General features: G+C 36.3%; 2 protein-coding genes across 2 annotated transcripts in view; one reads left to right on the forward strand and one right to left on the reverse strand.

Moving 5' to 3' along the window:
• Window positions 1–53: 53 nt before the first annotated feature.
• LOC119193435 lies at window positions 54–7732 on the reverse strand (the record flags this gene model as incomplete). Its single annotated transcript, XM_037447044.1, is given in 8 exon segments — window positions 54–164; window positions 967–1062; window positions 1736–1795; window positions 3572–3679; window positions 4585–4720; window positions 5329–5425; window positions 5902–6061; window positions 7593–7732. Coding segments are annotated over 8 exon segments (832 nt in total), but the record flags the coding sequence as incomplete, so codon positions are not given.
• A 6619-nt stretch (window positions 7733–14351) lies between these two features.
• LOC115447171 (putative fatty acyl-CoA reductase CG5065) overlaps window positions 14352–27916 on the forward strand; it is a 40967-nt gene continuing 27402 nt past the window's right edge. Inside the window, exon 1 of the mRNA XM_030174146.2 lies at window positions 14352–14687. The gene's annotated coding sequence lies outside the window, so the exon portion shown is untranslated. The remainder of the gene's footprint in view (window positions 14688–27916) is intronic.

Consider the following 27916-nt stretch of genomic DNA (forward strand, 5'->3'; position numbering starts at 1 on the left):
TGTCATTAAATTGTATAAAAAAGCCATATAAAAATAAAAGAAATTTACCATTCTTAATTTGTATTTTTCTTTCGGTTTAGCCGTTTTATCAGTTTCTTTTAAACCATTTGTGTTACTCGCCGTGGCTGGAATATCATTAGCATTATTCATTGTGTTTGCTGCATCTGAAATATTCATTTTGATTTTATCATTTAGGTATATTGTATATAAATTATACCATTACACCATTTTCTTCCTACAGCTGTATATCACATCCACGTTGAGTTAGTGGACTGCTCTGTTAGAACAAACATGATTTTTAGGTTAAGTATCGATTTGTCAGATCCTTAAGTCAGATACTTAAACCTTATTTAGTTTAGATTTGTTAACCTAAACAACTTCGTAAGCTAGTTAGTCTTTTAAATAAGGGAGCATGTATCACGGAAATAAAGCAGTGTTACATTAACGGAGCTTAAAACAAAACTAGCGCACAAGAGAGTTACCATCTGCTAAAGTTATTGAGAGATTCGTAATTTTTTTGTGCACGGCAAAGTGACCACACTGCACCTGATGGTAAGTGACGTGGGGTCTAATACAATGTCGACTGACGAGAAATGATAAACCCTCGGCAGTAGTAGACGAGGCCTGTGCGGAACAGTTGGACAGTTGCCCTACAGCGGCATATGGTATACAGGGGTTAGCGACCCGGTCCAATGCTCGCTCGGATGATGTTATACTCTTGAGTATCGACAATGGGCCGTAAGACCAATATAACCGTTCCACTCACCCTCCAAGTGTTAGCGAGAAAGTGTTTTTTCTTCGCGCAAGAAAGGGGTTGGTATTATTGTTTTAAACGCTTGTAATTTAAGTAGGTTTATATATACACAACATGTTTCGATAAAAAATGGATTATGCAATAAATTTACGTCCTTTTGTTAAGAAGCCTTGATAATAAATAATTTTCAAAACAGTAAAATCGTTATATACCTTGTATAGCGTCTAATGCTTCGTATATACCGCTTTCCCTTTCTGTGAGTTCCATAGTTATCAGAGGTTTTTTGAGAGGAGCTCCACTGTATCGAGCTGACAAAAAAAATCAACTTTAGCTATCGTACAAAAATATGGCGTCGGCACTAAAAGGGTCAAAAGCTAAGAGGTTATCGTACTACAAATTTTACAAATAAATCTCAACTCAAATAAAAACCTGTCAAACAAATGTCCCCGCTTTTACTATGTGTTTTTATTTTAATTATGTTCACCCCTAAGATGGAGCGATGATCATGGCAGTGTGGAGTCGGGTAAGTTGGGCCCAGTGGCACGCGATCGCGGGGATATTTTGTATCGGTACCTATGATTTGGAGCCAATTTTTGTACAATAGACTTGATGCTAACATTGTCTCACACAAACCAGCGACAAGGGAAAGCTTTTCTGATACAGATTCAGACCTATAATTTTCTTGCATTAAATATCCTCTCCAATAGTTTCTGAAGACCGTAAATACTATGACCCAAAATTTTCTTGAAGTGTTCTGGGCAGCATACCACAGCTGATTCTCTGGCACGTCCACCCTGTGCCAAAAAAATTTTATTGACCGCCAAGCGAAATATGGGTAGTTCTGAGCCATGCATTCCCTAAAATATGCCACTGAGCCCCAGGAACCCGACTCTTACTGCCAGTGCATCGCTCCATCAAACGGACACCCAGCGTAAGGTGTCGCGGTCCGTAATCAACGTCAGGAAAATTCCAAATAATTACCTCTATCTTGTTTGGGTCGCTGCATGACAGATAGGCTCTTTAGATCGTGCACGGGGTTGGCTGCAAGAAAAACCACTAGAGTCCGTTACATTAACTTAACATAAGCTCGCGCTTGTATCCTTAAAGGGGTCGACAAAAGTGAAACACCTATGGTTTGGCCAGGCTATGTTATCTTAAACGAACTCTTATTTCACCAATTTCTTAGCTATGCAATAACGTATGTTTTATAAAACTTCAATACTTATCATCGACATTAATTAACGAGACTGCTACGGTGGCGTAGTTGTATCGCGTACGAAGTACGAGTAAGATTACTACGCTGTCCCGGGTTCTAATCCTGAGTCGGGTCAATATATAGTGACAGGATTTTTTCATCTTAAAATTACTCAGTCACTTCGGAGTCAGGAAGTTGGTGTTATACCCCATTGCTTCGGAAAGCCCGTAAAGGCCTTGTCTTGTGTCTGATCTTTCCGGCCAAGTTGGATTGCTGTCTCACCGAACTATAAGATCTGAGAGTAAAGGAACAGAGAATGCACCTGTGCATTGCACACACACTTGTGTACGCAGAATTGTTTGCGATTGTCCGCCCTGGCCGAATTCGGCTAGGATAGATATATTTCACATCTCATTATAAATGTGAATGATTTGGAGACGTTTACAGGTTAGAATGTTTATTAATTTCAACGGAGGAACTGGCTAATGGTTTTAATGTTAGGCCCATAAGCAGACTATGTCCTAGAATCTAGATTAACACATAGGCTACAATTATTCTAGACATGTACACAATGGGACAATTTTCACCGGAAAACATCTTTCATGGCGGCGCACTCGCGTAATGATATAAAATGTAATGTTGAAACGTTAATAAATTTCAATAATTTAAATCGATTATTACATTTGTAAAACAGGAAAATATTGAACATAATATGAACTGGTAAAGAATGCTGTAGTAAATAATATACACAATGGCCTTATTGACTTCATTAATATTGTAGAGGGATTTCTTGTTTTATTTCAGTATAGCGACCACTACATAGTGAATTAACCAAATCGATTGCAGTATTAGTACATCCGACGGCAATAACTCAGGCAACCAACGATGAATGCTGTAATGGTGGTGGCTGCCATTACATACTCATAATTATGAACTTTAGGCGTATAGAAATATCACGATAAAGAAGAAGTAGCAAGAAGGAGCTTTTTCTTACTGGATGAATACCGATTAAGCCCCAAAATAGTTTCCAGATGGAAGTGGAGTCTCTTCAAATAATGGGGGGTATTAATGCCATGGGAGAAAATTTTGAGGGATATACTGTTTGGGAGATTTCGGGATGGGATACTGACCGATCTAAAGTGGAAACATATAAGCTACTAAACTAGTGTAAACTATTTTTTTTAGATGGAAAAATGGAGACATTTTTTGGTTGCGTACTCTTTACTTTTGGAGTGATTCTTCTCAAAAACTCTATAATTTTGCAATTTCATAACTCTTTTAGGGGGTTTTATCAAGCTGGCATCTGGCAACATTGACCCAAAAGTCGTTGAAACAAGCCGTTTTCGACGTAGAGTTTAATGCACAGAGGCCGATTTAAAATTCACTGTACACAGTAGGGACACATATATAATTTAGTGTTTAGAATTTCGGTAGCGTGAATTATGTGTGAGTGGCGAATGTAACGTAATATAAGTACAAAATTCTGTACCAAAAATCGCACAATAATGATTTGATTTGTAGCAAATGTGTTGTTTCAAACGGTATGGGGACCGCTACGCTCATGAATTGCGAGGTCTAAGAAGAATTTTCCATATATGCTGTTGAGAAAACCTGATGCTTACCTCTACGCTTGATGCAATACACGATGCTCACTATAATGGGTATAATGAGCCAACTGAGCCCAATACCAACGCCAATGAGCATGCTTTTCACACTCTGGATCAAGGGTTCTGGAATGGAAATAGGATCTGGGGCCTTAGATGTTTTACCATTGTCAACGTTAAGAGATAACAAAAAAATATGGAAGTAATGTTTTCTAGCGATAAGTCACGCAGAGAAAGTTAACAAATAGATATGAGAAGTAGAATAGAAAAGTTGTCGAAAAGCAACTTGTCTGGCCTCTGGTTAACGGGCATGAATGTGGGAACGGAGTTTATTGCTGTTGAAAACGCTAACATATTAGACGCTAGAAAGGCCATCTTATCTAAGCGACAATTAGTAAACTTTTAACTATAGCGATTTAAAGTTTTGATTTTAACAAGACATATTATAACAATTTACATTATAAAAATAAAGTCTAACACCCTTATTCATAAACGTTATTTATCTAAGTACGGATCATTGCTGTGAAAACTAGACTGTTTCTCTGCTTTGTTTATCTGACAGCTTGCTCTTTGTTGAGCTTATCTTGCAGCCAACAAGATTCAAGTTGTACCTCGATATTAGCCAATCACTACGGGCCTATGTCTACGCACTGCGAAGGCTGCCATGCCGTCAGCACTAAGAAACAGACTTGTTAAATAGCGTTTATGAATATGGGCGTTATAATATAAAAATTTAACTAGAGAATAAAAATCTAGATCAACCGACGCAGACAATTCTTTTTTGATTTATTTGTTACTTAGATGTGATTGCGAATGCGTTGGTCTGACCAGATCCGCACCACTCTTGACCGTACAGTTTATACAGCCCTCTACACCACCGGGGACAGAAACCGATGGAGAAAGCTCGTTCGTGAGAAAGTTATACAGAAGGGAGGTCACGACCCTCGATATTAAGGAAAACGACGCAGAGAGAGAGACAGAGAGAGATGATTGCTTTCATAGCGTCGATATGTAACTTATAAAAATCTTACCGTATATTGATATCGTAATATTGCATCTTGCTACAGTGTAAGTAGTATTCTCAAATACTTCCACAGGCTGTATAACTCCTGTATCTTTATGCATGTAGAATTTACACAACCAATTTCCAGATTTCCTTACGTATAACTGAAAGGAATATTGTATTGTTATTTAATGATTTCTTATGTTTACGCGAATGTTGGACATCGAAATAAAACTACTTGTCAGATTTTAAGACAGTTTTTATATTTTAGTTTTCTCTCGACGCAAGGTTTCAAAGGCTTTGTAGCCTTCGGAGTCTATCTCAATTTTTAAGTTTATCTCGTTCAAACAGGCAGACAGACGCGGCGGGAGACATGGATTTATAATAGATTTTTTAAAACTTTTTAAAAAGATAAATTCCGTCATACATGGTTGTTGCATAACTCTAACCGTTTACTCAGCATAAGCTGCGGAAGCTCTGAAAATTTATTCTCCGGTTTTGCATCATCTTTCTTTAATTCTCCGCTTCTATTGGTCGTAGCGTGATGTAATAAGGCCTATAACTTTACTCGATAAATAGGCTATGCAACATTAAAAAAAAAAAAACTATTTGAACCAATAGTTATTGCGTGAGATTAACAAAGAAACTCTTCAGCTTTATATAAAAATACCGATAGAAGTATAGATGAACCATTTTTTTTTGTATTAGTGCGAGTTTTGTGAATGTGCCTACTTCAGTTAGCTGACCTGTAATAAATCCTTTAAAAAATTACCTCAAAGTTGTATTTATGGAATCCATTATTTTGCTTAATGTTCGGGCTTGTTATCTGCTTAATTGTTGTATCTCCATAACTATCATAGAAAATGCACCTAAAAATACCAAAAATTTTAGTTAAAAATCGTTCCGCTACCAGTCCTGTATGATATAAGTACTATCCCACTGCTGGGCTCAGGGTTACTTTAATTTTTATAAACGTGCACGGTCAAGTGACTATTGTACCTGGTGATCCCATTGCTCCAGATGGTAAGTGGAGTGGGCTCCAATAGAATGTCGACTGACCAGAAATGAATACCACTCACAATTATGCCGGCCTTTTGGAACTGAATATACCTAGGCTGATTCCGGAACGCAACACACTTACGTGGGCTACTACAGCGGGTTTTAACAACTTGTGTACGCTGTCCGGACACCACCAGCGATCTTACTCTATATGTGTGATAATCACAAGGTTGTTTTATTCCTTTTTGATTTAATCAATTTTCTATGCGATCGAGGCTAGCGTCCCTCTTCACCTCATTTCACAACTATATTACTAACTTATAAAAGTATTAGTGTCAATACTCACAATTTGAAATTTATAAGTAGTTGACTCGTGACATTGAAGTAAATTACATCGCCTTTCTGGATTTCGATGTGTTTCTCTGTGACGTTCGACTCAATCGTATTCGCGTTCGTTGTTGTTGTGGCATTTTTTACAATCAGATAAATGGAGACCGCCTCATCTCCTAAAATGGATAGTTAATTAATAATTAAAAATTCTCACGCCTTTCTTGCCGAGTGGTCAAGCAGAGGCGCAACTTGTGAACCTATAATTTTACAAAATAATGTCTGGTTGAGTTTTATTCCGTAAAAATATCGAACTAAAATTTGTATATGACATACATTTTTAACTAATGTACTTAATACCAATGCTACTTTCGACTAGTTTCTTATTTAATATTATTGCAATTGTGTAGCGTCTTATTATTATAGCTGCTGATTTGGTGGCCGGGAGTGAGGCAGTCATCAATTTGGGGGTTGTTGCCTGCGCAAACCTTGGCCGTCCTCTACCCTGAGGTAATTCTTGTGTCCACACCGAATGCACGCTCATGCACGGGGCCCTAGGCACACAGTTATGTGAGTGTGTATACCTCATGGTTGCCAATTCACATTGAGGCCTATAAGGGTTCCAGGACAGTTCCCTTCCTTATCCCCTCCGCCCATCCTGATATAGTTCCTCCTCCCCCCCGCACTTTCTTCACAGCTGTCCCCTGCCAACTTTACTCCAGGGCCCTGCAGTCGCTAAGCCCGGGGATTCCAATATCCCATTTGCGGGTTTCCCCAGGTGTGGACTGCGGGGTCCGATACACCAAAAAAGAGGGCTGTAGGGTTATGCTTAAATAATTAATTCAATTGATAATTCCATTAATGAAATAACGTTGGTTATGCAAAAATATTGGTTATGCTAATATTGCACGGTAACATGGGCTTTTAATCTGATTATAGCTTTATCCCGCGAAATTGCTTTCTCTCTGAGCAGAGCGGTGAGAAAAAAACACTTTTTCTGTTATTTTGTACATATCCAATATGAGTAATAAAAGAAATTTTGAAAAAACCCTAGTCAGAAATCTTTATGCTGTATTATGCATTGCCTTTCCAGGTAACAGCCTTGTTTTATCCTTGATCAACACATTGTAAGTGGTTGTAGTTCTCCACACACGGTCTATCGCCTGAGACGTACACAACAAATTTAACTTAGTGAAACTAAGAATTTCATGTGTTTTATAACAATGAAAATTGGCTTTAAGCAAAGCGATAAGACTCGCAAATGACGACAAATGGTAGGCTTCGCTGCCAGGGAAGCGGGGGATATTAAAATACATTGCACAACAGAGTGACAAAAATATACGGTTTTCCCCATAATGATAACTGAACACCATTGTCACAAACTAAAAACTAAAACTTAGACAAAGCAATGATACCTATAATGGTTTTTCACATATTTACGAGACACATAGTATCACGAAATCTAAAATATTACAAACAATATAGATCTGGGTGGGGTCAGCAGGGTACATACAGGAAAGTCCCTCGTTCGGTCATCTTTATCCGTATCACACACAAATTACGTTTATTTTGATTTGAAGTGATTAATTTACTTTTTTTTAATGGAATTTCACTATAGATCTCACCTGTGTCCGAAAATTAAACTTTGTATTTATCGTTAAAAAAGTCAACATTTTGTATTTATGTTGAAAAATAATTTAAGTCACTCACCTGAACAATAATTAAAAGGGAATACAAATGTACCAAAAAACACCCATAGCACTATATTAGTCATTATTTAACACACTGCGGCTACATAATTTACGTAAATGATACTACAAGCCCTATGTTAAAATGGCGTTTGTAAAAGGGAACTTGTTGTGGGATGACTACATGTTTGCATACAAGAAGGATAATTTTAACATAACCTTATGTCGCTGACGTAAAGAGTTTTTTTTTTAATCGGACTCCACAGTCAACTCCAGGGGAACCTCGCAAATGGGATACTGGAATCCCTCGGCTTAACGACTGCAGGGTCCTGGAGGAAAGTTGGGAGTGGTTAGCTGGGAAGGAAGTGTGAGGGAAGGATAAAGAAACCGCTTAGGTTGGGAGGAGGGGAGAAGGCTAGGAACTGTCCAGGAGCCCTTATAGGCCTGAATGTGAATTGGCAACCATGAGGTATATACACTTAACTGAGTTCCTAGGACCGCAACAAATGTCCTCCCGTGCATGGGCGTACATTCGGTGAGGAGACCGAGCGCTCAAGAATTGCCTCAAAGGGAGAACGTTAAGGGTTAGGTAGATGGGAAGCTATAGCACTCACGGATAGGCGCAGTAGTATTCTTGACCAAATTATCCATTGCTTGATGTGATAGGAATTACTCTTGCATCATACCGGACATAAGTGCCGCGTAAATGGTGATACAAAATGACGGCAACTAGCAATTTATTTTTTAATTTCTATTAAATTGATTGTTGCTTTATAAGCATTAGTTTAATTTAGGCAATTTATATAATCTACTGCTGATTATGCGTTAGAGATAGAACTTATTAATTATATTAAAAAGAAACACTGACAGCTCTTTGTCGCCATTTTGTATCTAAGTGCGTTTGGTGCAATTATAGTTGACAGAAATGCACAAACGTTATAGTAATAATAATATGTGTATTAGTTTTATTTCGAAATATATTTTACGCGAGTATTTATTGGTCCAAAATAAAGTTTTGGAAAAGTAACACTGTGTCTGAAAAATATAATAGATGTAGAAATTAAATATAATAGATTATATTATTATATGATTCCATTACTAGTGACAGGCTTTCTCTATTCCTGACTTTGTTCCCCAGGCTGTTCCAGTGCAAGTTGTCTGATCTATTGTTTATATGTTAACTTGAATAAATCAATTTCATTTATTAATCCTAAATAAATCAAATTGATGGTGTCTCTAACTATCACATCATTATTTAGTCATAGCAGGACAAAAGCGTTAAATAGTGTTTATCCTGTTTTGCTTGCTATTATAAAAATAAATAACATCGTTTAGGAATTCTATTGTTTGTCGACGTTTTGGTATCGCTCCGACTAGCAAGTTCTAGCAACAGTGGCGAAAGGTGAAATATTTCGAAAGAGAACCCGACACAACATACAGGTACTAAAATACATAAATGCGTACGCAAAACGTTCTAATGGTAATTAGTTTCAAATTCATCATAAAAGGAAGCCGGTTGGATTTTCTAGCAGCTAATGTTACGCAAGAATTCGAGGTGTGGTGACAACAGCTGATATATTTAAATAGTTCTATACACACATTTGCCGCGTGTTTTGCAGGCTTCAAAATTTGCAAGTTAGTTTAGTAAGTTTACACAGTAAAAATGGCTTGCTGAAATCAACTGCTAGTTATCTTACAAATCTAAACCTTTAGAGACAGTGGGTAATTCCGCGCGTTATGACAACGAAAGGAAACTAGAGATTTTATTTATTCCAAATTTCTGTGTTATGTTGTTCGTGGGCGATAGTGATTGCTACAGTTGGTGGATGTGCTCGTCTCGTCATTGGCTTTCTACAAATTTAGACCTCTGGAGAAGATTGGAGGATGTACGGAGAATTTAATTTCACTAACATTTTTATTGTACTCTCCATTTATCTTCAGCCTAACAAGCATTTTAATCTAACAATAATGTGAAAGTTTTAAAACATGTTTGTAAAAGCTTATTTATGCTTTATCCCTTTTGTCTGTTTTAAGTTTCTGCTTATATACCTAAATAATATTAGTAACAAATATTATTATTTTTGCCGCTGTACCAATATATAAATTTGCATGCTGTGGTCTCCTATAATTGAAGAGGCACGTCACATTGTTAATTATACCAATATTACGACATTGTATTTATTATAAGCCGTGTATCCTTTGTTGGAGGACCTTAAATAAATAAAAATAAAATAAAAAATAAAATAAAGCTGAAATCATTGAATGAATTTATAATGGATAGACCCAATCCTGGATTTCTCCAGCATAAAAATTATCTACATATACACCAAAAATGTGCGAAATGGGATCTTGACTACTATTTTCTACTGTAAAACTTCTCTCAGGCCGAAATAATTGTGTCGACTGACGAGAGAAAATCTTCTCTCAACTCGTTGCTACTACTACTCCACTTACCATCAGACGTACTGGGGTCACTATGCCGTGCCTTTATTAAAAAGTATTAGTGAGCATAGTCCAGATGTCAGACTATAACAAACAAAATAACAAAGCATTTGTCAATATGACTCATTGTTGTCAAGTCTTCATTGAGGCTTATCTCTTCACAATTGAGGAAATTTGTGACTTTTTCTGACCTATAGTCATGTACTCACGCGTTTATCCCAAATGGTTAGGCAGAAGTGTAACTAGTATCCACATTTCGTATACCGGTTATATGCCATGATATGAGCCCCTATCACACCTTGAGTACATTTCGATGCTACCTCGTGTGATTTTTTCGGAAAGCTTACACGAATTCATATTGTTAGCCCTGGATATTGAAGATACAGCCTCATGGTTTACAGTTCAAATATTCTACTAAATGTTACTAGAGGGATAACGTGATTTAATACTTGTTTCATATAATTATTATTTATATATTATTAACCGCAAACAAAACAGTACGTCAATGTCTTCATTCTTTAACCGCTTGGTTTAAAACAATGTAAAATAAAAACAAATTTGTTTATTCAGTTTAATTATAATGTTTGCTCTACATTTATTATATAGCCACTGTTTCAATGCTGGGCTCGCCCCTCCTCCCTCCACTTCTGAACAACTGTTAGGCCTTAGTCTACCATAAGCCTAACGTGTGTCGACAGACTTTACAGACATGTTGTGGTAATGGTTAGATTGTTAGTTTGCTATGACTAAGCGCATTCCTGATCGTTGATGTCTCATCCTCTCCCAGTGATCGCTCTGAGCCGAGTTTCGTAATCCGTGGGTTGCCCTCAGCATGGCCGCTTAATTTTCAAGGGTTGTGAGCTGCTAAAGCGCTCATCCAAAAGCCCGGTGCGTTTGTTTAAGCCAGCTCTTGCCAGGCTAATAAAATGGGGTAATGTAAAAAAAAATTGGTATGTAGGTATAGTACGGATGTTTTAGTTCGTTGTTAAGGTGAGTTATTATTTCCTAGTAGGCTATTGTTACTTATTGGTTTGCTATATTCTACTTTAAAAGGGAATTCCCAGGCAAACAGCCTTGAGGAATTCGTTTCATACTAAATATGCACAGATTTACCGACAATAAACTATTAAAATATTCTTTATTAAATTGTCTATCTAATTCTGTTGGTTGCAAATTAAAATGATGCCTACTTTATGAAATGCACGAAATCAATACAGCGTCGATTTGATGGGGGTACCATCTGGTTAATAGAAACAGCTTACTTAGAGCTGATTGATTTGTCATAACGGTGTCTGCCATTAGTATCGACATCCGGGGCGAGGGTGAATACTGTGTGGGTTTGGACCGCTAAGAGCACTAGGATTAGGAGAAGGAGGCGGGGAGGGAGTTTAGGGAGCGATAGGCTCGAGCGGGATTACTTGAACTAGTAACAGCTGCATAACACCTCAGACAACACAATAACTGTCAGCAGATAGACAGAAAAACGAAGAAACTAATTATTCAACGGTCTTTTGGCTGGTCATCACCATGATGGCGGTGGTGTAGTTTGACGGCGCCTTCTAGCAGTTAGTGCTGAGAACTAATTTAACATGCAATATATTCGGGAGCGTCTACAACTGACTAGCTCTTAAATCGATACTACTAAAGTAAGGTAGCTACACCCTTTCATTTTCAGTTTCTTATGACATAAACTAGATGGCGCTTTTCTGTGTTTGTAATAAGTTCGTGGCATGTCGCTAGATGGCTTTAGATTCTTGGCAAAGCTACATAATAAATTTACAATAATTATTATCATAGGCGCCGAGAGGAGCGCAAGGGGGTGAACTTGTACTGCTCTGTCCGGAACAAATCATAAAAAAAAGGAACAGGGACAGGGAGAAGACAATGGGAACTATCGACCACAGAGGTTGTATTATGGTTTAGCATTTTACAAATACCCACGCGATAATTAAATTGGTGATTTGTAGTACTTCCCTCTCAGTAGTAGAGGAGGCCCGTACCCAACAGTGGGACAGGATTGATGTAGTACCCTCTTAATATGGCGTGTAGATGTAGCTGCACCTCCCTAAAAGCAATCTTGACGGCGCGCATGATTATCATTATCATTATCAATAAACGTTAGTATTTCACCCAAACACAAAAATCACTCAAGTATATTATTATCCAAACCATACCATATAACCTAACCTACTACTTCAAAAGGAAACATTATTTGATCTTTTTGATCCCCATATGACTATGTTTAGTGTGTATGGGTGGTCTTCGCCGCACAGAAGAACGGAGTCTGAACGGAGAGAGCGTCGATTTGATTCCCGCTCAAGATAAAAGCCCAATAGACTTAAGCATAATGATGTGACGGAAAACTCAGCTAAATCGTTTTGATAACATGGTTGAAAAAGACTTATGGAATAATTTCAAAAAATATTCACACTTTGTCATGGATGTGGATGAAGAAAAAAAGCTAGCTTATGCTTGCGGTACAGCATTAAACCCCGAGACAAACATCAGCCTACACTCGAGGATACTGTAGATGCCTATTACGGAAATATATTTTTAAATCGGTCCTGTAATTAAGGTTTTAACAGCTGTATACGTCAGTCGTGGTTATAATGTTTTGTCTCGCTTCCTCTAGCGTTAAATGTCACTCAACAAAGGAAGACAAAACACTGAACTATTACTGACATATACAACGATTATTTGTAAGGCGATTTAGATTTACCCCAACATCTGGGCAAGGAACTAACTTCCTCTTTATAATATTAGTGAAGTATGTTTATCAACTTTATAATAATGTTATTTTCTACCAAAAAAAAACCTTTAAACTAAATAGAAATGCACGTAGGGCCTAAATTAAAAAGAAATTTATATATCGTTCGTATTGTTCTTTTTTTTGTTTTAAATGCCCGCAATAACCACAAATTAGAACATTAATAAACTTAAAAATATTCTCTTTTTAAAACCACTTAATTTATTAATTATGGTCTGAATTTACCAGTTCTATTTTAGTCTCTTTGTTAAACCGTTTAATGTCAAGCTCTCTCGTAATAAATCTCTGGTTAATTTAAAATTACTTTGTGATAACATACTCATTGCTTGTCTGCCCTCGCAACAATAAGAGTTTGTTCCTATTGGACTCACGCGATTAGATTATTTTTATATTAGTCAAGCTTGTTAACGTGTGACTTAATTATATTCGTCAAACATAAGAGGAATAAATTACAAAAGTAAGTTGTTACGAAACCTCCATGCTTAAAGTGCCTGATTTGGATTGAATCCTCCTCAGTTAGTGCTTAATAAATATTGCTTTCTTTCTTTTTTCTTCTTAGGGCCACATTGTAGTTAGTTTTGGTTACGATTGACTGGAACATTATAAAGAAAACAGACCTAATCTCTGTTGCGTTTTGCTTGGATAAATGGTTAAATTTATTCCAGAATACACAATGTATCTTGTTGACTACTTCTTATGTGTTAAAGCGGGAAAATAATATCTTAATTAACATATAACTTTCCGAAATAATAATGAGTATGGTTATATTGATTTTTTTGCTATCCCAAGTTGGGTGTAGAACGGACTGCCAAGACGAATGTCCGCAGGTTCAAATCCCAAGGGCACACACCTCTGACTTTTCTAAAAAATCATGTGTGTATTCTTTGTAAATTTATCGTTCGCTTTAACGGCGAAGGAAAACATCGTGAGGAAACCTGCACATCTGAAAAGTTCTCTATAGGAATTTCGAAGGTGTGTGCAGTCTACCAATCCGCACTAGGCCAGCGTGGTGGACTAAGGCCCAATCCCTCTCAGTAGTAGAGGAGGCCCGTTCTCAGCAGTGGGCAAGTATATAATACAGGGCTGATATTATTATTATTATTTTGCTATCAATTATTTTCTTGTATTATACTATGGATTAAACTCGGCCTAGTATATTATGAACAATAATTAATAGAATTCAACTTTAGGTAAATATATAATTTTGTTACAGAGCGTTGTACTGAAACTTCGCAATTCTAATTATTTATTCCGATATATGTTCCCAGTACCTGTTTTTTTAATATTTGTTGTTTAATTTATTGGTATGTTGAATATTGGCAAGGGCACAATACCTTCTTACATAATATTCAATTAAGTGATTTACTGCATTGAATATTTAAAAAAAAAACGTGAGTAACTTAATGCTAAATTTGCAAATAAAGAACATGTTTGCAAATCACAAGATTATTTGGAGTTTTGGAAAATAACTCTCATGAAAACACACGTAAGCTTTTAAATATACATTTCGAACCTAAATTATCTGTACTAGGCCACAGATAATGGAAGATTAGACATCTCGCGTGGTTCGTCGGGCCAGACGTTTGGGCGGCTTCCCCGGGCGCATGCGTGCCGCCGCCTGCCCACCGACACCCGGCCACACACAAAATGGCTACCAACTGAGCGTCTACCAAATTGATTTTTTTTCCTCACACACGTTTATAATACACAGTATTCAATAATAACTAAAGTACTTTAAACTCCGGTCGCCGCGCTACGAGAAACCAGTGTGTGTCTTTAAATAAAACACTTTTTTTTGGATTATAACCTGTGCACGCAAGATCCGATCATCATTCGGGACTTTCTAAATGCTTCTTGGACAAATGTGCCATCATTTCTACATTTGGACCACCGCTACGCCCGTAATACGTAAGTATATCGTTTAGCAAGCGCTATGACCTAAAAATCTAGACTTAATGCAGTTAGTAACAGTATGTGGGGGCTATGTTAATCCAATCTAGTTTAGTGGCATGTTCTAATTTAGTCATTTTTGTTGGACATCAGTGCGGTAGTGACATAATACTTTTTTCGAGTTATTATGGGGGGAGAGTGGGATTTCCCTGAATTTTCGGAATCCTATTGTTGTCCCGCTCGCTCTCGTTACGCCGTCCTTGTCTGTGAACGTTCCTGAATGGGTTTTGCACATGCGCGGTGCAATGCCGGGAGTCGGGACCACCGTCTGATGATAAGTACTGTTGATCGAAATTGTCCCAGACATATCGCGTAATGAGGTCACCGTGTCTTGTTTTTATGAGCCTATGTAATATGTAGCCATTATTATATTTTACATAATAGAGTACATTTGCGAGGAAATCTCAATACACTGGCAAATTCGACAGATCATGTCGATAGCAGTGTAAATATATGTTATACGTCAGTCTTACAGAAAAACTGTAATTAAATAAGTTTGCTAGTCGTTAAAATAAATATTTTTCCATGAATTCGCACTCCAGTGATGTCAGTTGGTTTTTCCTCGCATTTAAATGAAGATAATATATTACACATAAAATATATATTTACCTACTTATTATTCTTCTCGACCCACCGTGGTTTTTGACGAATAAATACGAACGGAACATCACATGTTTTTCAAATTTGTAATTGCTGATTTATATTTATTTATTGTTCAAATATTAAGTTATAAAATATTATAACTCATAAGTATACGGGTTCCTATAAAGAATATTTGATTGATTCATATATAATATTTTCATAAGATTAAATATAGGCGTTCGTATTTAAGATGATATAGAATTTATTTTCGTATGCAAATACATTTTTTTAATGTTGCAATCAAATTAATTTATCAAAGCACGCAGCGTTTTTTGGTGGTCGACATTATATTACAACTGCAGTGCTCAACTTTATATATAAAATACATATAGATAACTAATATATTGTGGTTTCGGTATAAAACTATTTTACGTATTTTATCGCGATTACTTATAATATTATTTATGATAAAATCCATAAAATAGTTTTATTTCAATCTCTAACATTCGAGTAAACATAAGAAATCATTATATTGCGGTTTTCTGCTCAGTATTAGCAAGGAGTCTGGGATTGGTCCCGGCAAATTATGGATAGGCCCGCCCTTATTACATGGGCTCTAACATAGGAGGTTATATTTTATCCGTAGCCGCGACTCTTAGCACCTACACGAGGGCCTGAGTCGTTCTCATTTAGTGTTGGAGTAAACAGCCGTTTTGAACAAAGAAATAGATTAAAACTATTTCTCAGACTTTGCATTCTCATTATCACGGGACGGACTGAACGCTGCAAAGGTTTCAACACCTCCGGAGTAAAAAAATTAAAAAACCCGCAATAAAATCTGAAAAATGGTTTTATTTCAATCTCTAACATTCGCGTAAACATAAAATCATTAAAGAAATAGACTAAGCTGTATTGTCTAAGTTCTGGCATACAAGAACTACAATCCAGTATTTTATTTTGTTAATAGTTTATTATTTTAGTTATAGCCTTTATGATATAGAATTACTCATGTTTTAAAATGTAAAGTCGCTGTTGGAGCTGGTTTTTGACATGTTTAGTGGTAAATTCTGGACCTTAATAGGGTCTCTGACGCAAATTAACCGTTTTGAAATTCTGTTACGTTCTCAATTGTCAGTGGAACTAGGCACAACAGGCAGTTTGCTTTTTAGTTTTATAGGCGGTCGTATCGCTTACTATAAGCAAGCGGCCCGTCTTGCCATTTAAATGAAATAAAAAATGATTTCATTTTATTTCTTAGATCTACGACTGCCTGAATCTTGTTCGCAAGTCAAGTTATATAGAGCAGTTGAGAGAATTCTCTGATATTAACAAATTGTATCTTCATGGCACTTGATATGTCGACAAAAACACACCATAAAAGTTGCAAATGGCGAGGATTTGAGCATTCCTCAAGGCATCCAAAATTGTCAATGTAGTTATTGTAGCGAATTTATTTTTGCATGAACTTGATTGTTTAGTAGTCTTTTATTTCAAGAATCTGTTATCGTAGTTCGACGCCATGGGCAACGAAATCAACTCATTATCAGCCGTTTTCAATAATTGATCCCAATCTCAATCTTCAATCCGAATCCGAGAATGAACCAATCGATATAATTCATTTGTAAGCATGTCAAAAGGAACTTTATTCTGATTGGTAATTTTTTGAGATAAATAAGAAAAGCGATTTGGATCATTTATTAAAAATTGTGGCTTAAGGCGATACCTCAAGGTCCATTTTCATACATTTTGTTTCACCTTTAATCTGGGTAACTAAACAAGTATTGGCAATTTAATATGACGAAATTTTAAAGGCCGAAATATCCATGATTATTAATTATTTTTACGTTTTTCTTTCAACTGCGAGAACTAATCACTAACTAGACGTGAATTTAAATTCTTTACTTGCCAATACTTGTTTAGTTACCCAGATTAAAGGTGAAACAAAATGTATGAAAATGGACCTTGAGGTATCGCCTTAACGTTTAATTTTAAGACGCTTTTATGTAAGTACAGTCAGCCACCGAAGTAGCTCAACAAACCTAAAACTTCAAATTACCTATAAACGTTAAGTTTATTTAAATCATTTTGTTTTTTGTGAAGCGAAATTAATCCCTTTAATATTATTTTTAACCGATTTAAAAAAATAAGGAGGTTATCAATTCGATGTGTATTTTTTTAAAAGTATGTTACCGATTCGGAAAAGTCTTTTTATTGCGAAAATAATATTGGTAACAACATACGTGTAAAGGCGATTAGACCTTTTTAATTTTTTTAGCTATCTTTTTGGGTCTGTACTTACTTGGTGACCTACTAGACATTATCAAAGCCTGCCGAATTTTGCTTCTCCTATCCAGTTACTAGCAGTAAAGTAGCTCGGTCTAGTTACTGACCGCTTTTAACGGAGCCAGTCACGCATTATTACATGCCTACTAAATTTAACTAGGTTACTGTGATTGAGGCCTTGGCCTGTTTGTTGTACTATTGTCCAGGGTTCGAATCCTAGATTCGTATAATTTTTGTTTTTTTTTTTTATATATGAAATTGAGAGATGTTAAACAAGTGTCTATTTATGATATTGTTATTAAACATGATAAAGAAATTATTATGAACTTTATTAGTGTTTTAATAAATATGGTTGGGGAAATGTTACATCTCTACTTACCCTTGAAAGGATTGAAGCTGGTACACTATAGTGACGACCATAGTGCGTAAGAAAAGATATTGACATTACTAGAATCATGCCGGCCTTATTTATATATTTAAACTAAATCCTTTTGTAGAACATTGCGGGGATCCAAAGTCGGATTGGAACCAGGGCAAGATGAAAGACTCTTTAAGACTTAAATATGCCTCTTATATAGAATAAATACGTAATAGGTATAAGTCATTATTTATTAGTAAAATGTGGTTCAGAAGGATGCTATTTATTTACGGATAAGTACACCGAGTCATTTTGACATTGCATAAATAAATTAAATCACACACTCGTCTTTGTGTTTGGTAATATTGTATTTCTGACTGCATAGTGTGAATGCCGCCGTGACAAATTCTCTTACAATAGTGGCGTTAGGGCGTGTAAAATTAAAATTACTTTATATTTATATAATTTGTTCGAATGTAACAATTTCTTATTATGCATCTAGAAAATTATTTTTTTAAATTATTTTTAAGATAATAAGTATGTGATTTCATTTAGTAACGCTATGTCAAAATGACCTTTATAAGCATTTTTGAGTTTTGTGCCCAAAGAGAATATGTTCCCGGTATCAGTCGCCAGTTGTTTCTCCGTTTTCGGACCTTTAAAGGTCTCTACCAATGGCATTATGGAATTTAATGAGGTAATAAATAAAGATGGTACGTTACCACCGAAGTACATACATTAATTCGACACGCACATACCCAATATTTTTTCGTTTACGATTATTTCGAAGTCATAAAGAAGCGCTACTTACATTTTTAATCAATCAATTTAAATCCCTTCTACATCAAAACATTTCTCAAAATACGCGGTCGACTGTACCAACATATAAGGAATGAACCAACAGGGTTCTTCTATCAAGAACGACTCTTGTAGGTCCACGTATCTCTCAGCCAGGGTTTGTATTTACTAGAGAAACTAAAACTAAAAAGAAACAGGCCATCATTATGTAAACTGACAAAGGGATACATGTTTCGTCTATTGACCCTCTATCATACCTTACTGGTGCAAAAGAGTCGTTGCTACACCCGTATAACAAAAATAAAAGAGTTTGCGAACTACCGACCCCGTTAAGCCCACAGGAACGAGTCAATACCATTAATGAAGCAGCCAGTGTAATTTAATTAAACAAACTCCCCTATGGTTATAACATCATCGTCGCGTGAACCGAGTATGTCATTATTTTAATTATTAAAGAGGAAACTTGGCGAGCGTGCGGTGAAATATTTTTAAAGAAAACGTGATATGTATTACTGTTTTCTACTGCCTATAAACAGTTAGACTTAAGTGTCAAAGTGACGAGTCCAGTATGGTGGCATCAATTAATCAGCCGTCACTGCTGCAGGTAGGCAAGTAAAGGCGAACCTCTGCCAACCAAGCTACGCGCATCCATCTGCTATATCCACCACCTTATTCAAGTCTGTTGGATTTTAATGTAAGGGAGACCAGAAACAGTCCATGTTGGAGAAACCTTTTATTAAATAAAACACGAAATACCAATACCAGTCCGGAGTTTGAAATTTATTCCTTATTTGGCAATAGATTTGGCTAGAAGGTAGGTTATCTCGCAGTGACCACCTTAGGGGGGGGGGGGGGGGAGTGAACCGGGCAACCGGCACCGAGCATGTATTAGCTGAGGAACTTTTTTATAATGCCCCACCCTATTTATCAACAAAGTCGTATTTTTGTTTCATACGTGCTCGGCCATGTGACCTCATTGCACTTGGTGGTAAGTGGAGCGGGGTCCAATAGAATATCGACTGTTCCCCCCCATCCCATAGATCCCCTCCCCCATTCCTAAAGGAGCACCATGGTATCTAAGCCGGGGGATCGCTTGTACATCGTTAGCAGGGTACACCCGGCGATAACCATGGTGATCCATAAAAAATAGAATATCAACTGACGAGATGATTACCCCTCGGCAGTTGACACGATTATGTCGGCCTGTTGGAACCAGATATACAGATAGATACACAAGCTGATACCGGAATGCAACACACTTACGTGCACCACTATGATGGGTTTTAATATCTTATGTACGGTGCTAGCTATCCGGGCGGATATAAAATACATCCTACCAGCAACCTATTAAACTGTTGATATTATCCTTTTTTTAACTTCCCCACGTCTGCTAAGGTTGCCAGTGTCCACGTCATGGGATTGCACTAGTTGCGAGTCGTGAGTGTGTGTTCCAGAACTGAACAACACTGGAATCTTAAGTGACGTTTTCGTCTGTCAATGTTGAAAGCGACTGGCGCGAATGAGTCAAGTATTTAATTTGATGACATAATTTCTGCGAGTCTTGTAATTGAATATTCCTGGCCTTCGACAGCCGCGTCGCTCTATGATGGAGGGACTTTGTTCTCTCTTCCCAACTGCATAATAGTGTTTCTAGAGTATTCTTAGCTGTCCGTGACAAATACGCTGTTTTTAAATACTAGTTGCGCAAATATAAAAATACATTGGATGTATTTTTAGACAACCTAGGTTTTGATGCCGTTTTTCTTACTTTTCGGATTTGTGTTTTATTTATTTTATTAATTATATGCACTTTGATTTATAAGAGAATATTTTTAGGAAAATTCTTTTATAATATCTCCTTTACACTCTTAAAAGATTTTAGACATTGTGTTAAAGTTTGTATAATATCCTTCATTACTTAATTTACTGATAATTTTTTGTTACTTTTGAATTCAATACATAGTAAAATTAGGAAAGCATAGCTTCTTAATAACACCATGCTACTAAGAAAATTAGGTCGGTCAAATAGACCATGATGAATGCGGGCAGCTTCCAATAGGTCAATTTGGAAATCTTTGGAAGAATCCCATGTTCAGCAGTGGACATCCTGCGGCTGATGATGATGACGATTGACCATGAGCTACAACGTTTCTCGCTAGTATTTATTTATTTAAACTCGAAAAATAAAGTCGCAATGGTAATGAGCACTTCAATACCGGATGGATCCAGAGTGCGTTTTAACTTTTAACGAATAGAACTCGCATTTAAGATTCTCGCCTCCGAAAAGCTCACTGACCTGTGGAAAATTTATATTTCTAATTCATCTCTATCTTTCTATTTGATTAATTTTAATCGGGGTTAAAACTGATTACTGGGGTCTTAGCTAAGAGACCTCTCTACAATCGTTAACGCTAACGTTATGTACGCGTTATCGCTATCACCACTGGGGGGTGAGTTGAAAGGTAATGTTGGTTTCACTCGTTTTACGGCCCAATGTCGATACTCGGGAGTAATAAATACATCATCCGAGTGGGCATTAGACCGAGTCCTTAACCCTTGTATACCCTACACCGGCATACCAACCAAAACCCGCGATGGCGTTCTTCGGCGCATACGGGACGATCCCGGGGTATCTTGATGGGAATAACATATCCTGGCTAGAAACTTATCGTTAGAACATGTTATTTGCATACATTGTTTTGTTTTTTTATTATCATTAATCATTGTAGAGACATGTTGGTTAAGACACTGCTCCTGAAGAAATCTAGAGCATTATTTCTGGTTGTCGTAAAATGCGTGTTTTTGTTATTTTTATTTATTGCTTTTAATGACGAGACGAGTTTGCCGTTCGGTTGATAATAAGCAATACAATAGCCCGTAAACAATAGAAACACCATCCAATACCTTGTATTACAAATAATTGTTTGGTATTCCACCGCGCTCGTCACCCTGAGACATGAGATGTTTAGTCTTATTATGTCCCGTAGTTACACTGGCTACAATGTCCTTTAAACTGAAACACAACATGGACTACACTGCTGCTTGGCGATAGAAATAGACATTGTGGTGGTACTTACCCAAACCCACTCGCACATATGAGAAACCTACCACCAGTAATGTCATGGCGATCTTGGCTTGCAGGAATTGCAACAGTGTAAAGAAGGTAAAAACCTCCCTGACTGCATAAAGCTATTGCATAACACACGTTTTATGAGACTGGTACCAGGCCAGTCAAGCCGGCATTTTGTTGCTGTTAGCAGTACAGTAATACAACGATGACTCTACATCTTACCTCCTTACCAATAAAGGCTATTTTGTTTTAAATAATACCAATATGTAATCACAGTTTGTCATATACGTCAAATAATTTAAAAAAAATCAAGTGTATGTATTTAGTGCTATAATTATTATATTGTATTATTATAACATATTTAGAAAAAAATATGTTAATTAAATGTTTAATATATGTTAGTTAAATGCGTCATCAATATTCGTTTTTTATTTATACGAAGGTTTGTAAATGACTTTGTACCAAAATCTTGACCCAAAATACATCACACGACAGGAAATAGGTGTACACGTTTGGGCTATTTACTTTAAAATATGTACATATTTCCTTTGCAGAAATTGTATGCATAAGGAAACATGAAAGGGTAAAATAAAAAGACGGAAATACTTATTATTTTAAATAAATCCTCTTTAATCCTTCATTAAGACCAGTAATAAATATGATACTTTATGGATTTTAAACTCTAGTATTTAAATAATAATTTTGGTTGTCGTGGTGTATTTTGTGGTCATATCGATGTCCGCTTTGTGGCAATCAATTTGTGTGTAGAGTCAATACGCAGTTCGTCAGCTATGCGCAGCTGTATCTTAAAAAAATGTAGCGAACTCGAATTTTAAATTGTCATTAATTATTGTCACGTTTTAAATTATTATAAAATTATTGATGGTAGCGTTCATGGGTTGCGAGACGCGAAGTCTAAGGTTCAATCCCTAGATGCAAGTATTTTTTTCGATTCCAAAAAAACACCTGTATTGAGTTGCCCTCATAGAACGGTAATAAGTTTGGCAAAATCTGCATTAATTGCGTCACTGCCTACCCCAGAAATAAAAAGGCGTGAGTATATCTATGAGATTTAAATCTTAAACTGCAAATCTAGCTGACCTAGGTCTCAAGTGAGTCGAGGAGTTTCCCGCGTAAAATAGGGCATTGCCCGCCAACGCCCCCTACCAAGAACCCAATAAGTAAAAAATAATCAGCCTAGCCCTGCATGCATAGGATATCCTCAATTTATTTGAATAGGGATTTGAGACCCTATGGCTCGGCGGGTGAGACACTGAGAAATCAAAGTTTTGGAAGATCGGATGATACACGGTATAAGTTATTAGTTTTTCTTTTTTTTAACATGGCTGTGAATAATCCTTTAGTGTATTGCTGTTCCATTTGCAGGGAACGGTTCTATTGCTTTTAAGCATTGGATTCTCGAACGATAATTCAGCTTTGTCTATTACTGCCAATAACCAGCATTGTGCGGACACTGTTGTTGGATATAGTGGACATAGTCAAGTAGACAGTGTAATTACAAGGTATTATAGTACATAATACAGTGGCACGCTTCGTAATTAATACTTCGGGTGCTGTTGTTTGGCGACTTGATAAAGATCGCAAGAACACGCTGGATTCAGGCTGCTTTTGATGAGCCGTCTGGAAATCTTTAGGGGAGTATGTTCAGGTGTGGACTTCCATGTTGCTGATTATGTGGTGTTGTAACTATACAGGGTCAGTTTGACTTTGCGATAATAGATGAAACAAAATACTCGTCTTTATGAAAAATCTTACAAAATAAACGAATGTATTCACCATTAATCCCGATTTTTGTTTTTTGATAATTTTGTTGTTTTGTGAGATTTGGCGTAGGCGCGAATGTATTTTTCACTGAAAGTGTTGCTATTGCGACGAATTATCTTAGAGTAGCAGTGGCATTAGGGCGTGTATAAGTTAAATATTTTTTTATTGATATTTATTTGGTTCGAAACATCTTTTTTTTAACATCGACTAGCCACTAATTGTAAACTGTTAATTTTAGAAGATAAGTGTGGTATAATTAATAAATGAAATATCAAAATGACTCTTTATATAATGCTTACCAGCAATAAGTGTTCTGGTCATTCAAATGCATAAAAATGGCGTTGAATGACTCCTTCCACGCGCGGATCTCTAAAACAGAATAATAGCTGAAACCACACGGTTAACTCAAGGCATGTCGCCCAAAATAACTAGTGGGTGACTGACCCATAGAGGAAATACCAATAAAAAATATAGGACAAACAATTGCGCCGTTTGTGGTCCAGCGTGACATCGCACTTTCAGATTATAAAACTATAGAAATTGGGACTCATCTTAATATTAAAGCTGTTTGTGAAGATGCTTGGATCAGGCCACCGAAAAAAACTAAATGAACAAACAAAACATTCTAAAAGTAATTTCTACCAATTATTAAGGGAGATATTGAATTAAAAAAAGCGAAAAATCTCCCGATAGTATGTAAGAGTAATCGAAGTTTATAAATAGGGTAGTTGTGGACGGCAACTGAAGCCATACATGTCTAGGCTAGCGACACATCATTCATTGGATGTTCGACATAACTCTATCTTGTTTCCACGCCTATTGACGCGGTATGGTAATGGAGTGAATTTATTGAATTCAAAAAAGGTTTTACAATCGATCTGCAGAATTAAAATTCAAAAATAAACTAAATCCCTTCTCTAACCGCCATTTTCAATAAACGATCCTTACTACTTTTTTCGATCTATCTCAAAAATAGAGCAATCAGAACAAAGATTTTTGACGTGCTTACAAATGAGTAATTTTGATTGGTTCATTCTCGGAATCAGATTGAAGATTGAGATTGGGATCGTTTATTGAATATGGTTGTATATTAATTGATTTAATATACCGCTCGTTCTCAAAAACGTTACTCGGCTATGCACAGAGCAATGCTCTAATGTCTATTTCTTAGTACTTTCGGCTTGACAGCCTTCGAAGTACGTAGGCATAAGATAGAACGGGGAGCTGTGATTAACTAATATTGAGATACTTTACTTCATAAAAAGCGGCGATAGCCTAGTTGTGTGTGGAACGGACTGCCGAGACGAATGTCCGCAGGTTCAAATCCCAAGGGCACACACCTCTGATATTTCTAAAAATAATGATGTGTGTATTCTTTGTGAATTATCGCTTGCTTCAACGGTGAAGGAAAACATCGTGAGGAAACCTGCATACCTGAGAAGTTCTCTATAGGAATTTCTAGGGTGTGTGAAGTCTACCAATGCGCACTAGGCCAGCGTGGTGGACTAAGGCCTAATCCCTCTCGATAGTATAGGAGGCCCCGTGCCCAGCAGTGGGACAGTATATAATACAGGGCTGATATTATTATATTACTTCATTTGGTCGTCAGAGGAAGATAAACAAGGCTACAGAAAAGTATGAACTATGCGTTCGGATGCATTGTAAGTCCTTATAGCTTTGTTTGTGTATACAGGTGTTAAAATCTTTTAAGTCTTCGACTCTATTATCACTTTGAAGCCTGCTGTGAAGTAAATATATATTAAATATTTCGTTTAGTCAATTTGGTATACGTTTATTAGTATATCTGTTATTGAATTAATTACCCCAATAAGAAGAATGATATTTAAAAAATAATACTGGCCGGTGACGATTAATATTTTAAATAATTATTTTGTTTTTCATTTTATTTTTTGGTTTACCTATCTCGTTAATAAAAAATACTATAGGTGTCTAACCCTTTTTTAAATTGAATTCATAAAAGGTTTCCGAAATGAACTGCAATTTTATTTTATTTTTTATACGTGCAAGGTTATGTGACCCCACTACACCTGATGAGACAGAAGATGATTACACCTAGGCAGTCGATACAATTATACCGGCCTGTTGGAATCGGATATACACAGGCTGATCCCGGAACGCCACACACTTACGTGGGTCACTATGGCGGATTTTTACACCTTGTGTACGGTGGTCGCTATCCAGACGGATATAAAGTATATCCTACCAGCAATTCTATGTCAAAGCTGAAATAATGGTAGAACAATTACGAATAAACAATGAAATTACAATAAATTATTATAATAGTAATAAAATCTATATCTTGTCATCAGCAATTACAATTAATAATTAATTCTTCATACCGCCATTAAAAGGGAACGTACCATCTATCTTTATAATTACTTCCTCAATAACTCATTGTTACGTTATATTTTATTAATTTTTATCATGAAACCTTATTTACTAATTATTTTATGTGTAAACGTCGATGTTAATTATAAATAATCAAAGAGTTCCAAGATTATACAGAGCGGACATTGGGAAGATTAAGCCGCGATAGCCTAGTTGGGTGTCGAACGGACTGCCAAGACGAATGTCCGCAGAATTCTTTGCGAATTTATCGTTCGCTTCAACGGTGAAGGAAAACATCGTGAGGAAACCTGCACATCTAAGAAATTCTTTATAGGAAATTCGGAGGTGTGTGAAGTCTACCAATCCGCATTAGGCCAGCGTGGTGGACTAAGGCCTAATCCCTCTCAGTAGTAGAGGTGGCTCGTGCTCAGCAGTGGGCAACTATATAATACAGGGCTGATATTATTATTATTATTTATTGGGAAGATTGAAAAAGAAAATTGTTCACATACGATAGTTACTCAATCTATCGTAAAATAACATAACACCAATATAAAATACTTCATATTTTTTCCATATTTCGATTTGCAAGTTTTTAATCCGCATATTAACATGTTTTCTCTATATTATATGTTATTTTTGTATTAATATCTAAGGATGCTGTGATATCTTGTCACACAGTCATTTCAAATGAGACGGCTTATTTACCAATTGGTTAAAACCTTAGAGTTAAAACATTTTGATAACAAATTTGGGCCTGATGTCCACTCTATAACTAACTATACTGTTTAATGTCTTTATGAATAATGACCATTACAAATTTTTAAAGCAATCGAGTTATTTGAGTGTTAATAGCCTATACGAACCTATGATGGGACACCTAAATATATACGCCTTTAATTGCTTAGATATAACATTATAAATTTTGAAAGCAATTTGAAAAAGTTATTTGAGTGTTAATAGCCTATACGAACCTATGGTGGGACACCTAAATATATACGCCTTTAATTGTTTAGATATAAGAACTAAGGAGGTAAAACAGCACACCGCGCGCCTTGATCTTTTGCTGTGCTATATTGAAGGGTGAATGATTTTTTTATGGCAATAGGTTGGTAACGCGTAAATAAATCTTCTAATCAACTAATACTTCACTTCAGTTTTCTGTAAAACCGTACCACTACCACGAGCTTACTCAAGTTCGTTGGAAAAATCAAATCCGACGAGACTTTCACATTAGATTGTAGATTTTCCGGATAAATCTTAGCTGCTTTATTCGCAACATAGTAGCATTCCTGTGGGATTCGACTGGAATATAACCGCTACATGTACTAACGAGGTCAACTGAAAGGTCACTATTCCGTTTCCAGACTTTTAGGATTTTAAAGCGGGCTTGGTGGCAAACAAAGGCTTGTTCTAGCCTAATGGCTCACTATTACAAAGTTCTATGTTACATTTGATATGCAAATTTAATTATAATAAGTATAAATATCACATGATTCCAAGACTTTTGCAGTGAAAGTTTCCAATAATCGCGAAAGATAAATAGAAAGAACGATTCATTGTCCTTACAAATATTTACCAACATGAAAATTTTTAATCTCATTTTTGCAACATAAGTAAAAATTTACACAGAACCTTGTAATATTGGGCCAGCGAAATGTCTAGGTATTCATATTTGAGACATACATAAGTTCATGCTTATATACATAAGTTCAAGCTCATGAAATAAAGGAAACTTGAGATTTTCTAACTAGAAAATATATATTCAAATTCATAAATTTTTGAGTCCCAAACTAAGTTCTTTTAAACGGACACAATGTGACCCCACTGTATCTGACAGTGAGTGGAGCGGGGTTCAATAGAATATCGACTGACGAGTAATGATTAGCCCTCGACAGTCGACACAATTATGCCGGCCTGTTGAAACCGGATATACACAGGCTAATACACGACACACGTGGG

Source organism: Manduca sexta, unplaced genomic scaffold (genome assembly GCF_014839805.1).
Source record: "Manduca sexta isolate Smith_Timp_Sample1 unplaced genomic scaffold, JHU_Msex_v1.0 HiC_scaffold_54, whole genome shotgun sequence".
Classification (NCBI taxonomy): domain Eukaryota; kingdom Metazoa; phylum Arthropoda; class Insecta; order Lepidoptera; family Sphingidae; genus Manduca; species Manduca sexta.